At 41.7% G+C, this 15,229-nt stretch overlaps 1 protein-coding gene across 5 annotated transcripts in view; it reads left to right on the plus strand.

The window, feature by feature from the left end:
* The window catches only part of Mapk9 (mitogen-activated protein kinase 9), a 39,562-nt gene that overhangs the window by 9,895 nt on the left and 14,438 nt on the right, over positions 1-15,229 (plus strand). For all 5 annotated transcript variants that reach the window (XM_021175407.1, XM_021175405.1, XM_021175406.1 and 2 more), the window contains exons 3-5: positions 6,798-6,927; positions 10,231-10,289; positions 12,373-12,511. In XM_021175407.1, coding sequence (XP_021031066.1) covers positions 6,798-6,927; positions 10,231-10,289; positions 12,373-12,511 — 328 coding nt within the window. The remainder of the gene's footprint in view (positions 1-6,797; positions 6,928-10,230; positions 10,290-12,372; positions 12,512-15,229) is intronic.

Here is a 15,229-nt window from a genome sequence, read left to right on the forward strand (position 1 = left end):
AGTAAAACTTCAGAAGTGATTGCACCTCTCCCCTCCTCCTTTCTACTTTTGTATTTATCCTTTGGTATCAGATAGGATAGGAGGGTGATCTGGTAATGGCACATTCCTATAAAGCAAACCAAAAAAGTTTGAGAAACCCTGTCTCGAAAAAACAAAAAACAAAGACAATAGGCTCTGGATTTTCTGTCTTAGATTGTTAAGATCCGGTCTTTTTGCTGTTGATGGTCCAGAGCTTCTTTTTGTCAGCATCATACTTTTAAAATATCTACCAGTGAACCTTTAGGGTGTGTGATGGGCAGAATACAGTTTCCTCAGATAGAGCCATATCCTAACCCTGGAATCCTATGAATGTGTGACCTTACAGGGCAAAATGAATTTTGCAGACCTGATTATATTGATGATCTTAACATCCAAGTAGGAGGATTACTGTAAGCAGCAGGCCAAACTGGGTTACATAGTGAGTTCATGGACACCATTGATAGAACGCCATCTAAAAACCAAAGCAACAAAGCAATGACCTGGAGGTGGGAGGATTGGCCTGGTGGGCCAATGTAAGTGGGAGTGCTCTTACAAAAGAAGTCGGGACTGTCCCGGTCAGAGAAGGAGGTGTGGGAGGTGTGACCATAGACTGTGGAGTGCTGTGGGGCAGGGATGCAGGACGCTTCTAGAAGTTGGGAAAAGGAAGGAAATGGATTCTTCCCAGAGCCTTCATGAGGGTCACAGCTGAGTTGACCTTACTGTTAGCCCCTTAGGACTCGTTTTGGACTTCTGAACTCCAGAAGATAGATAATAAATGTATGTTGTTTTAAATCAGTAACACATGGCCATTCAGTAGCCACAAGAACAGCACTAGAAGTTAATGTAGAGGCAAGTGTGTTTCTACAACTCTGAGAAGTAAAATGTGTTAGCACCAGTCAGTGGTTTCCAAACTAGTCAGTTCCATTAAATTAGACCACGATAGACACATAAGGCCAGCTGTGCACAGGAACCATAGTGTAGGTTGGCCCGATGGCCTACAGACTTACATGTAAAGAGCTGGGGCCAAGATAAAATATTCTGACCTTAGTTTTATTTTTGCTTTTGTTTGCACTGTTAGGCATCAGACTCGGGGCTTCGGGTGTGCTCTGCAAGCCTCCTTGCTGAGAGGCTCCCAGGCCCTCCCTCCCTTCATGTTCCAAATTGTGTTTACAGTTTTGGACCTATTTGATTTGTTTCTGTTTTTGTTCCTTAGAAGATGGTAGTAAAGCTTATTAGGAAATCGGTTTTCTAATGTTACCGTTTTAGAGTATAAATGCCAACTAAATTATATATAATACTGTTTACTCAAGATGTAGTGTATGCTTTCCCTTTCTCCTTCTAAAACCCCAAGGTGTTCAGCCCCAAATGTAAATCTGTGGTTCTGTGACTTGCTTACCCCTTCTCTTTAGTCTTTAATATTGGGTTTGGCAGTTCCTAGAGTAACAGTTACTGTTAAGGTAAGGAGTACCCTAATGCTTTCTGTGAGCATGAACATTGGTCTGGCTGTACATTTTCTTATTTTCCTTTATAAATATAAACAAACCATAAATAATGTCCAGAATAATATGTCTTTGATAAGGAGGCTGTTGATGTGAATGTCTGTGAGATAGGAGACTTGAGTTCTGAGCCCAGTACAGATCTTTGACCCAAATTCTTTGTGACCTTGGGCAGCCTACTGTGTCTTAATGAGTGTTTACATTTTCACCTCTAAAATAATGGCTTGAAACTTTTGATTCAAGGTGTTAAATCAAAGAGCTAAACAAAAGAGAATTACAATCACTAGTGAATGAAAAAGTTCTAATAAATTTCTGCAACATTAAAATAAGTTGGGGTCTTGGTCCAGATAACACTGCAGAGGAAGGGAGTGAGCAGAGGGGCTGTGTGAAACAGGAAAGGGCCTTGAACCACAGAACTCCGGGGGGTGGGAAATGTATATATCACAATACAGAAAATGAAGATAAGATGGGGAGGAGGCTAAAGCCAGGAACGTTAAAACACATCTGTGAGACAGTCCAGTTCCCACCAGAGTGCTCACTGTCCTCCATGCCCAGCATTTGTCCTTACAGGGCTAATAAGATGCTGAAGAATCAATATTACACCAAGCAAACCTAGCATAGGAAACCCATCATTTGAGGCTTACCTGTTTCTTGGTCATTTAAATTCTGAGAGAGACTGCTTGAACTGTCCTGTGGCTAGAGAATAGGAATTAGGTCCTGGGGCTCTCTGATAGGGCCTGGGTAACCTCTGCTTTGTTTTGGTGCCACTGAAAGGCCATACCCTAAAAGTAATGGGGTTAACTCGAGTGAGGCACAGCCCCCATCCAGTTATCATCCACCCGTTGAACTTATACAGTGGCGAGTCTAAACTGTTCATGCCCCGTGTGCCCAGTAGAAGCAAATATAAATTCTGAAGAAGGATAGCATTGCCCTGGATTTCAGATTCCTTCTAGAGCAGCTTTATAAATGCAGGTCCAACACAATAAAAAATAGCTAGGTACCCAGGGAGATAGGACAAAAGGATCAGATCAACAGAAGATCCCAGCATCATGAGATCCAAAATTTTAAATCGCTGTGGTGATATGTTCAAGATGGTAAAAGACAAGATGAAAGCTTTGGTGGAATAACAAGAACTTTTAAAAGGAGAACTAAGTGGAAATTTGACGTGAAAGTGAAAGCTATGGTAATTGAATTACAAATCTAAAAAACATGTTTGCAAATATTAGTTGTAACTGAAGAGAGAATTAGCAATGTGGAAAATACATCAGCAGAAAATAAAATACTCCTAATGAAGCCGCAGAGACCAAAGAGTAGGAATACAGAAGAGATGATGTGTTAATGTTTTATTCCATAATACATTACCATAAAATTAGTGGTCTAAAATTGCTCACATTGATTACCTGATGGTCATTCTTCATCAGAGAATGCAAATTAAAACAATGTTCTTATGTACATGATGAAATACATTCAGGCCAAAGGGTAAAAAGTAAGTTCATGATGCAAATGTTGGTGAAAACGTTCACATACAACTCCTAGGCATGCACTCTGGGCACACTGCTGATAGACACAGTCACTGATGGAAGTACGTCGGAAGAGAGTCTGGTCTTATCTGCTAAAGTAGAATCTGTGCGCTCCCACTTAGCTCTCTGCATGTATGAGAGGCAGGCTTAAAGGACTGCAGCCATGCACATACATGTCGATGGCAGTGATTCTTGTCATTACTTGAAAAGTGAAAATAACTGAGTGAGAGCAGCAAGTGACAGTCACACAAAGGAATATTATAGCAATGACAGAGTGAATTCTAGTACTCAGATTCGTGGGTGAGTTATAAATGCACTGTTGAGTGAAAGGTCATAGGCAAAAATAAGAGATAGAGTTATGTGTAACATGTTGAGTTTGTGAGAGCAAGAAAGTGACTGTCTTAAAGCCAGAAGTTAGGCCAATGTTAGTGGTGCACACCTTTAATCCCAGCACTTGGGAAGCAGAAACAAGAGAATCTCTGTAAGTTTGGGGCCAGCCTGGTCTACACAATGAGTTCCAAGACAGCAAGGGCTATGTAGAAAGATCCTGTCTCAAAACAAACAAACAAAAAAACAAAAACAAAAAAACAGACGCATGGACAATGATAACAATTGGGAGGGATTGTTAAGGGGACATTTGGAGGCTCCAATAGAGCATGGCTTTTTGTTATATATCATTGAGCAGAGAAACAAAAAAACAAAAGAGTGATTCTCAGATATCAGCCTCCCTCCCCACTAAACAGCACTGAAGCTGGGAGCAGTAGAGCAGTGGCCTTAGTGTTCGGTGAGGAAATTGATTTTCAGCTTAAAAGACAGACTATCAAAGCCGAAGGCAAAGTAAGATCATTTAGTTGTCTGGGGACATTCCTTAAGGAAGCACTCCAACAATGAGACAACACAAGAGCTTGTAATACAAGAGGCCAGATGGAGGATGAGTTCTGTGAAGTAGACTTTGAGATGTCTTCAAAAACGGGGTGGGTCAATTCTAAGTGTAGAAGTCTGAGTGGGAGAACACGGTACTGGTGGTGGGCTTTGGAAGACATCTCTAAGGAAAAAGATGTTTATTAGAACCTTGTGGAGGGAAGTATAGAAAGAGGTGTGGTCTGCTTAGAAACAAAGGCACGGAGTGTTCAAACACTTGATAAGCTGGGAGGATGGAGAACCTACTTGCCTCCATATAGCAGACATTCTAATTTTGTGTGTATGATTGGCAGCAAGGATTGTGTGATCTTTGGGAAGTGAAGTATAATTTCAGCTCTGCAACTAGTAATATTTACGTGAGCACATGCACTTTCCGGATGGTTGTCAGTGTTTATAGACAGCTGGGGGAAACAGCACAGAGGCCTGACTGTCAGTTTAAACTGAAGATGCTAGCAAGCACGACTGTTTAAGACAAAAGGTTTGGAGGAAGAGGAGGATAAAGAGATAGAGCAGGGGAAAGTGTACTCGTCACCTTATGTTATTGGGGAAGAGCAAGGTAAAGTGCATTAGCAACCCACTTACAGAGGAAACCCTGACTACCATCAAATAAGGCTGTGAGGGTGGGGAGGAGCCAAGGAGGTGGCTAAACCCTCAGTTTCACACTAGGCAGTGTCTGTCCCTTTGAGGTAAGAGTTGTTCTGGAGCTGGGACAGGCAGGAGTAGAGGAGCTTGTCTCCATATGTTTAGAATTAGCTCATTTGACTAATTTTGTACATCAAAAAAGGTTTTATTGATAAAGGTGTATGTATTTTATCGCCTTAGTTAGGTTTCTATTGCTGTGATAAAACACCAGAATCTAAAACATGAGGAGAGGAAGAAAGGGTTTATTCATCTGACAGCTTTAGTGCAGGGATGCCAGGGCAGGAACCTGGAGGCAGGAACTGAAGCAGAGGCCACGGGGAGGGCTGCGTACTGACTTGCTCCTCCTGGCTTGTTCAGTCTGTTTTCTTATACCATCTAGAACCAACTACCCAGTGGTAGTACCACCCACATGAGCTGGGCTTCCCACATAGTCCCTAATCAAGAAAAAGCTCTGCAGTCTGGTGAGGGCATTCACTCAATTCCTTCTAGCAAAATGACTCCAGCTTATCAAGTTGGTAAAAAACTAGCCAGTACATACATACATACACACACACATACATACACACACACACACACAAAAGAGAAACACATAAATATATATGCATAAATACACACAGAAAGAACAGAGAGAAACACATGCATATACATACACACATACATAGAGTGCTTCAAATACATATACAGTATAAAGTAGCTAAATTCAGCTAATTTACATATACATTTTTCTTACATGTTTTCTGCAGTGAGAACATGTAACATCTACTTTTTTAGCAATTTTAAAGAACACAGTATAAGCTGGGTAAGGCAGTTGTCCACCTTTAATCCCAATACTCCAGAGTCAGGGGCAAGCAGATACCTGTGAATTCAAGGCCAACCTGATTTACATAGTAAGTTTCGGGAGTACTTGACTCAAAGAAGAAAAAGAAAATAAAGAAAAGAAAAAAAAAATTACACAGTACAGTAGTAGTGTTATTAACTGAAGACACCGTGTTATTCTGTGTAGCCCTTGAACTCAGTCATTATTCTTGTTTGTCTAAAAATTCAGACAGAATCTTTTGAGATCAGAGAGGTGAATCCAAGAAACACATACACACAAGTGTACACATGCACCCAGGTTTATTAATGATTTATTTTACAATAGATCTTTATACCATATATTAATATGAGTAATGAACTTGCCTTTGAGCATGTGGGCTCACCTATGATTTGTGTATATACATATCCATATAAATGTAATAAATGCAATGGTTTTCCTTAGACAGTTCCACAATGGACAGTCTAAGTTAAAAACGGGTCTAATTACATTAGAGTTATTGAGCAGAAAGAATTAACAGAAAGGAATAAAGATAAACAATATTACAAATAGAATAAACTCACAGAAGCGGTGTTTAAGGAGATGCCTGGGCTCCCAGGTTGTATGTAGCAGTCCTGAGCCCCTGTTGAGCCATCAGAAGACCTCTGCATGACGACACTGTGTTGTTAGCTGGAAACCCTAAAACATGTCATCATGCCTCTCGCTCTCCATAGCTAGTCTCTGGGGAAAAGGTAACACTGAATTCCATGAAGGGATGTGAGCACTGGAAACTGGAGCTTTAGGTCTTACTCATACCATACAAGGCCGCATCACGCCCTGCACGATTTTATATATAGCAAGTGCTTACATTGGGATTTTGTAGCTTGGTAATTTACCGTGAGCTGAGACTTGGGCTTCTGTTTCCTTTCAGAGTCTTTGGCCTGGGAAAGCATAATCAGTCAAAACAGGTTTATTAAATTCTTTCCATGAGCTCAACTATGGCATTTCCAGAATATACTGACATTTTAATCAGTGATAACAAGGAAGTTTTAAATTTCTTGATGTGTTAAATGGAAAATTTCATGCCTTGACCTGAGTTTTGTGCTTTGGATTAAATTACCTGGTTCTGAACCTGCTAATCGTAGCTAACTGAAAATTATAAGTAGGAAGAATTGCTGAATCCCTCTCTAGCTGTAGCCAAAAAGCATGGTGCCTCTGGGGAGGGATTAGCCCGGCCAGCCCGGCCACGTCACTTTCTGGATGTACATAAAGCTTGATTGGGGAAGAGCAGAAACATTTCTCCTTGCCTTGCTATTCTCTGTGAAAGACAGTACATCAAATGTATTTCTCCATTGCTATTTTCAAAAGCCATTTTAATAGGCTGTTTATTATATTTCCTAATTATAGTGCTGCTTTTGATACAGTTCTTGGGATAAATGTGGCTGTCAAGAAGTTAAGTCGTCCTTTTCAGAACCAAACGCACGCTAAGAGAGCCTACCGTGAACTCGTCCTCTTAAAGTGTGTCAATCATAAAAACGTAAGTCATGGTGCTCTTCATGTGCTTTGATGTTAGTGGTGTGACCAGACTGAAGATTGGCTGATGAGGAGAGAAACTATAAAATAGATTACATTTTTTTCAAAAATTAAAAAATATTCTTTATTACATCTAGTTATTGGGGGGGGGGGGAATGCCACTGCTCACTGTGGATGTGAGAGGACAAGCTTCCAGATGAGCCTAATCTTGATACCAACCCTACCCCAACCCTAACAGCTAACCCTAACCCTGAGAATAACCTGCCAGAATCACCCTAACCCTAACAGTAATCCCTAACCTTGACCCTGACCCTTACCTAATAACCAACCCTGACCTCTAACCCTAACCTTAACCCTATCACCTAACCCTGACCCTGACCACAATTGGTTCTCTTTGGGAGAGAGGTTCTATGTGGGATCTGATGCAGGTCAGTTATCGGTTATCAGTTTGTGACAGTGCCTTTACCCCCCATCCCCTGAAAGAGATCAGTCTGTGACATCTGTCTCCAGTTTTAGATGATTATACTAAACAGTTTATGTCCCCTTCGTCTCAATACTTGTGCTAGGCCTCTCTGTGTGGTGACATTGAGTATGCCACGAAGATCAGTTTCTTCTTTTGTCACATTGTATTTTTGTAATTTGGGGGGAAGCTGGGGATTGAATCCAACATCTTATGTACACAAGGCAAGCACTCTGCCTCTGAGCCATACCCTCTCCTCCACTTGGTTTGCTTTTGAATTGGTTTTAATTGGTTCAATGTTTGTTTTATTTTACTCTTCAATTTTGTCAGTTTACAAAGACATGCTTATTATTTTTAAAAATTCAGGTAGTATAAGTTAGAAAGCAAAAATCCCTGGGACCTTCAGCCACCAGTCACAAGTGTGAACATTTTAGTAAGCATGCTTGCTTATGTATATTTACATATGTATAAATAAGACCAAGTATGCTATTATTCCTCTTTTTATACCAAGAGGAATGTTGATAAATTTCATACACTTTAATAGACACAACTGTAAAACATTTTAAGTGGTTGTATATACAGATATATAATAATTAGTTAACAAATTGTGCTGGGTTGTTTTTTTTGTTGTTGGTTTGTTTTTTTTTGTTTTCGTTTTTTTGTCAACTTGACACAAGCTAGTGTCACCTGGGGAAGGGACGCTCAACTGTGAAAATGCCTTCATCATACTGGCTTATAGGCAAGTCTGTGATTGATGTGGGAGGGCCCAGTGCTCCTAGATTGTGTTTAAAAAACAAGGTGAGCAAGCCATAAGCTATGTTCCTCCATGGCCTCAGCTTCAGTTCCTGCCTCCAGGTTCCTTGCTTGAGTTTCTGCCCTGACTTTCCTTCCTGATAGATTATAAACCATAAGCCAATAAGCCCTGTCTTCCCCAGGTCTGGTTACAGTGTTTTATAACAGCCGTGGAAAGCAAACTGAGATACACATAATTTTGTTGGGTAGACTATTTCCAGTTTTGCTTTTTCTGTTAGAAGCCATGGTGTAATGAATGCCCTCTTCATACAACATGGTATACATACCCAGGCAGGTTATTGCTAGTCAAACAATCAGCCTAACCCCGGTTTTCATACACGCTGACAAGCTGACGTCAGGGCGCACTGTCAGCTCTGCTTGATGGGGGGCTTCTGAGGGCACATCTTACTCCACATTCACCAGCTCATACTGGTTTTGCTTTTCTTTTTGCCAGTCTGCTATATGACAAATAATCTTAATCTGTGAGGTTGAATTTCTTTTCATATGTTTATGGGACGTGTGTGCATGTGTGTACAAATCTGTACATGTGTGAGCATGCCTGTATGTGCAGGTCTGGGTGCACATGTGAAAGCTGGAGGCGTCTTTATGAATTACTCCCCACCTTATATACTGAGGCACGATGTCTCAGTTGAACCTAGAGCTTGCTAATTTGGCTAGTCTAGCTACCCAGCTTGCCCTAGTGATCCCCTGTCTCCATCTTCTGAGCCCTGAAAATACAGGTGGGCCACCATTCCCATTGACATTTGCGTGGGGGCCAGGAGTCTGAACTTAAGTCTTCACTGAGCCCCAACTGTTTATTCATGGAAAATTTGCTTTTCATGGTTGTGGCTTTACTTTTATCTTACACTATTTGGTATCTTTTTAAAATCACTTGTAGGTGATTTCACATATCAAAGTTATTAACCCTTTTCATTTGGGGATTTTGCTATGTAGCCCAGGCTAACCTTGAACTCTGAGGCTGTCCTTAAACTTTCAATCTCCTGCCTCAGCCTCGTAAGTCCTAAAGTTATAGAAATGCCACCCATGTCCAGCTTCAACTGTTTCTCCCCCTTTCCCATTTGACCTCATATGTTGCTCTAGTATGCTGATTTTTTGTTTAATTTTGGCTTTGTTTTAATGTAGTTAAATATCCTAGGTTTCCTATCATGTTTAAAATATTTTTGTTACACCAGAAAATAGAATATTTGCCCATATTCTTCTCTGCTTTATATTTTAGAATTTTAGACTTTATCCATTTTGTTTCCCAAGACTGAAGGTAGATACAGTTTCCTTTCCATTCTTGCTAGTTACCCCTTCTATCTGATGAGTAATTCCCCTTTCTCTTGTTCATGTGAGATGACTGAGGGTGTGTGTTTGAAACACATGGTTTGTAAGCACAGAGGCCACAAGGAGCAAGCAGTAAGATTGGCTGCTTAGCCCCGTAAGGGAATATAAGGCTATGAGACCTCATATTCATCACCATAAAGTACAAGCTCAGCCTTCTTATTTAAAAACTTTTCAGAAAGTTACATATAGTATTTGAGTTTCCAGTTAGCATAGTGGAAACTATGCTAGCATAGCATAGATACTTAAGATATCATATATATATATCTCGTTCTACTTGCATGCATACTGCAGGCTAGCAGAAGGCACCAGATCTCATTATAGATGGTTATGAGCCCACCATGTGGTTGCTGGGAATTTAGCTCAGGACCTCTGGAAGAGCAGTCAGTGCTCTTAACCACTGAGCCATCTCTCCAGCCCCTAGCATAGTGCTTTTCCAACCGTTATTTTTATATTTTACGTATATTTAAATTCCATAGTACTGATTTAAGTTACTAGGGTCATGTGAGTGATTCTATTAAGAGCACATCTTACTCTCAGTTGGTGGTTAAATATTCCAAAGCTCTGCACTAGAATACTTTGGCAACAACCATAGTAATGATAAATATTGGATTCTGCAATCATTTTTCTACCTTTAATACATTTCCGTGTACACTCCAATTTTTATACTCAATCTGACATACTAAAGTATAATTAATTTTCTCTTTTCAGATAATTAGCTTGTTAAATGTGTTCACACCACAAAAAACGCTAGAAGAATTTCAAGATGTGTAAGTATCTTTTGCATCAGATTGAAAATTTAGAAACTTAGTGACTTATATTTAGAAATCACAGGCCATTTGCAAGCTCGGGACCCTAGGGTGCTGCAGTGCCAAAGAACAAGGATGCCTGCAGTGTTGCTTTTAATCTAAGGCTGTGAGCCTGAGGACTCAGAGAGCTGTAGTATATAAGTCCTAGCATTCTGATTCCAAAAACACCGGAAAGTCTGTTTCAGCTCTCAGAGGAGAGTCTCCTTCATTCTCTAGATTTGCTCATTCAGGATCTTGCTCTATGCTTTGTACTCAGTGCATTCAGACTCACATAATAATTACTGCCCAAAACACCCTCCAAAACACACCTCACATAAGGCTTTGCCCGCGCAGTATTCCTTGGCCTAGTCAAGTTGCTGTCTTCAATTTCTCATCACAGGGTAGATGGGGGAAAGATCACAGTGAGGCAGTAGGAGAAAGGCTTAGGGGAGGAGGGGTTTATTCTGCAGATACTGGGACAGAGTGGAATTGACACGGAAGGTGTAGCCAGAGTGAAGGAGCAGCAGTGGAGCTTAGCAGGTGTGTGCTACTACCCAGAGGCCTGGGTGGCTGGGCATGTGTGGGGTCAGACATGGGGGCATGGCTTAGAGAAGTAGCATGCATATAGGAAAGGAAGCCAGAGTGAGATTTCCCACATAGCAGTGATCTTACCTGACATATTTTAAAAGAACACTTGGCTTTGAGGGGCTGTGAATCCACTGTGAGAGGTAGGACAAAAAGGCCTAGTTAGTATGGGGAGGCAGTCACAGCAGTTCATATGAGAGGTTCAAACGGGTAATGGGAAGGGCTTGAGATTAGACACCAACACTATCTGAGGGTGAGGCCTAGCATCTACTGATGCTAGATGTGAGAGAGAAATTGAAAGCCACACATGAAGGCTCTCAGCTGAGATATGGAGGACTATGAGAGGACCAGACTTGGGGTGCTAAGTAGCTAGACTCACACATAGTTTTAGACATGAATTCAGAGACACTATTGCCTATCCAAGCGGAACAGTGAAGTGGGTAGAGAGGAAAGAGCCTGGTGTTCAGGAGAAGCCTGGATTAAAGGAATGGAAGGATAATCTATAAATGGTGCTTCAAGGCACAGCAACCTGGAGAGCACCAAGACAGGAGCTGACTCCAGCCGCTCCAACAAAAGGAAGCAGTTAGGCACAGAAAGCAGCCAAGTCCTTAGCACTGGCCTTTGGGTCTCTGCAGATGTGGAAGTCATCAGTTTGGGCAGGGACTAGGCATCTGCAGAGTCAGAATGTCATAACAAGCAGTGGAGGAGAGTTAGAGATGATGTGTCTAAGCACCTCTGTGGGCTTGGGGTGGGGCTGCTATGCTGCTGGTGGACCGTGAGCTTGAAAGTTGTATGTTCAGCCTTGAAAGACAGATTCCACCTAGGGGATGGTAGCACATACATTTAATCCTAGCACTCAGGAGGCAGAGGACAGGGATCTCAGAGTTTGTGGCCAGCTTGGTCTACAGAGTTCCAGGACAGCCAGGGCTACCCAGAGAAACCCTGTCCTGTCTGAAAAAGCCAAAACAACAAAAATCACCAGAAAAAAAAAAAAAGATTTCCAAATACATAACCAACCTGAACAGAAAGTTGAGAGTTCCATTTACCCGCTGTATAAACCCTCTACATTAGCAGCCCTGCCAGAATCAGGTATTGTTAAAGAGCAAGAATCTACAGCATCACGGTATAGATGTTGAGAGGATGATCTAACAAAAGATAGATAGGTGGACAGACAGACACATGGGTTAATAAAAGAGAAGTAGAAAAGTTTGTATGAGATTGTTTCCATGGTTAAGAAAAGAGTTTGGTTTCTAATTTGAAAGGCAGAAAGACGTTGAGTAAGTTAGTTGTTTGTATATTCTTTGGGTAATTTTACAGACTCCTATTATATACTTGATTCTTTATTAAAAGTGCTTTTACTTTCAGCATGCAGTGTTAATATCCCATCACTACTGCTTCATAATGATTGTGAGCTAAGACTCGTGAAGGAATATTTAAAAATAATACTAATGAGTGTGGTTGGTCTCTTTTGAATATTCAGGTACTTGGTAATGGAATTAATGGATGCTAACTTATGTCAGGTTATTCATATGGAGCTGGACCATGAAAGAATGTCATACCTTCTCTACCAGATGCTTTGTGGCATCAAGCATCTGCATTCAGCTGGTATCATTCATAGAGTAAGTAATCACATAGCTTTACTTTTAAAATGATCATTTGGTCGTCAGTCATCTAGTTACAAAAGAACTTAATGTCTTTATGTGTGAGAGAGTATGAGTGTTTGTGTGGTGTATGCGCACATGTGTGAGTGCACACTTATTCATGTGTGTTTAAAGGCCAGAGGTCAGTTTTGGCCTTATTTCCTTGAGGCAGGAACCTGAACCTGGAGGGAGGCTGGTGGCCAGCCAACCCCTGCGATTCTCCTGACTCTGCCTCTGACACCCACAGCACTGGTTTCCAGTTCCACGTGTAAGCACACTTGGCCTTTCACGTGGCTGCTGGGGGTTTGAATTCAGTTCCCAGAGCTTGTGCTTACTCCCTGATCCATCCCCACCCTAAGAACGTATTTTTCTTCTTTTTAAAGTTTGGTACTTTGAGAGTCCAGGTTAAGCTGTGGAGTCATACTGTGTACAAAACACTGTTCAGATCAGCTGTTTCCCCAAGGTGCAGGGGCACCTCAGCCACTGTAAACACAGAGGTAGGGGGCCACCCTACTGCAGAACAATCTTGGTTTTCTGGTTTAACCTTTCAGTTTGTAGTAACTTTTTTTTTTCTTTGTAGCCCCAGCTGTCCTGGCACTCACTCTGTAGACCAGGCTGGCCTCAAACTCAGTGATCCTCCTGCCTCTGTTGCCAAAGGCCTGTGCTGGCTTCCCTTTCCTTGTGCACCCCCATAACCAGGTTTTTCAAAGTGTAGCCTTTGCTGCCACCAAGTGGTCATTTCAAGCAATAGACCTTCTGATGGTAAAGTTCACTTTTAAATAGTAACTAAGATTCCTAATGAATCATTCTATTTCTAAAAATTCCCCCAGACCTCCAAATAACTGAGGCCACTTTTTAGTTTTATCTAGGACACTGAATTTTCCATCAACAATATGATGCTTATTTTCTTCCCTCATGCAGAAGGCTTTTTAAAAGTATATTTATTTTTATTTTATGTATGGATGTTTTGTCTGCATTTATGTCTGTACCACATGCATGAATGGAGGCCAGGAAAAGGCATCAGATCCCTGGGAACTAGAGTTCCAGATAGTTGTAAGCCACCGTGTGAGTGTTGGGAACTGAAACAAGGTCCTCTGGAAGAGCTGCCAGTGCCCTTAAGCACCGAGCCATCTCTCCTCCAGCCTAGCCCCTCTTCCTGTAGGCATTCTTACTGTCTCGTAGCTATTGCGTCTTGTGTGGTGCTGAGATGGATGGGACCCAGGGTGCCGCTCATAGGACGTAGTGCTTTACTACTGAGCTGTGGCCATCAGCCTTATAAATACACGCCTAATGAAGTGTATGCTTTATGATAATTTCCCAGATTTACAAGCTCTATTGATTTTTGAGGGGGGACTGTTTTCCCTTACTTGGAGCCAGAGGTGAGGGCAGGAGAATGCCCCTACTTCCTGGAAACTTCATGAGACTATGGCATGTACTTGCCTTTTGTGGAATGTTTGGTCCTTTAGTCTACAAGCAGGTGAGACAGAGCCCAAAGTAGTGTGTGTTTTACTTAGCACAGTGTTTAGAATCCATGATGATCTGAGACAATGTTGTGTGTCTACCTTGCTCCCTGCCTAGCTCCCTGTCTTACCGGTTCCTTCTGGATCCCTTGTACACTCTTACCTCACACACTCACATCTGCGACTGCTTAGGAAAGGTCTGAGCGTTGTCACTGAGACCAAACAACCCTCAGGTCCATCAGACTGGATGACAGGCCTCTGTGAGTGAGGAACTCAAGTGAGCCTCCGCATGGCAGTATATGGTCCCCTTTAAATAGGGCCTCACATAGAGAAACATACCTTCAGTTTTGCTGTTAATGCAATTTGTCATGCCTGTCATGGAGAACTCAGGATGATAAGGGTCATAAGTTCAAGGTCACCTTGCGACATATAGCAAGACTCTTGTCTCCAAGAAACAAAATGGCTTTACAATAAATAAAACTTTTAATTATTTTTTAAGTTTTAGAGTGAAACAGGACAAAAAGTAAAGTTTTGTCCCTCGCTCTTACCACTTTTACTTTATATAATTCACAAAATTGGGGAAAATGAAAACCTCCCTCAGCCCTGCAGCCACCTGGAGACGCCCACAATAGCAGGCTGCCGAGCTCCTTCCAGCTTTGCACAGCTGCTTCAGTGCTCACCTGCGCCAGTGCCAGCCTGCCTGTCCGCCTGCCCAGTGTCTGTCCTTCACAGTCTCAAAGTCGGACTCCTCTCAACAGAACCAAATCAGCAAATGGGTTGATTTGCATCTGTATTCATCAAGAATCACATGGTTGCATAAATAGTTATGAAGCCTGCATTCCCTCTTCTTTCTCCTATTTCTGTCTCCTTTTGAAGCAAACTTTGAGTTTAGTTTTTGTTATTTAGAATTTGTTATTGTTGTTTGTTTTGGTTTTTGGTTTTGCCTTTTTATGTGGCGACAGGGATGAAGGCAGAGCCTTGTGCATCCTAGGCCAGCACTCCATCACTGGGCTATGTCACCAGCCTGACTTTCAGTTCTCTTAATGAATTGCTCTAGTGCTCGTTTCTGTGTCCCAGGGCAGTGTGTTTAGATCTCTTTGACCTTTTTCAGTTTGTGACATAAGATACTGATACATTCCTCCTCCCTGTGACCCTCTTCCCCTCCCTTCCCACTTTAGTTACAATATGGCTTCATCCCTGTGACCCTCTTCCCCTCCCTTCCCACTTTAGTTACAAT

The sequence above is a fragment of the Mus caroli genome, chromosome 11 (assembly GCF_900094665.2).
Source record: "Mus caroli chromosome 11, CAROLI_EIJ_v1.1, whole genome shotgun sequence".
Taxonomy (NCBI): Eukaryota; Metazoa; Chordata; class Mammalia; order Rodentia; family Muridae; genus Mus; species Mus caroli.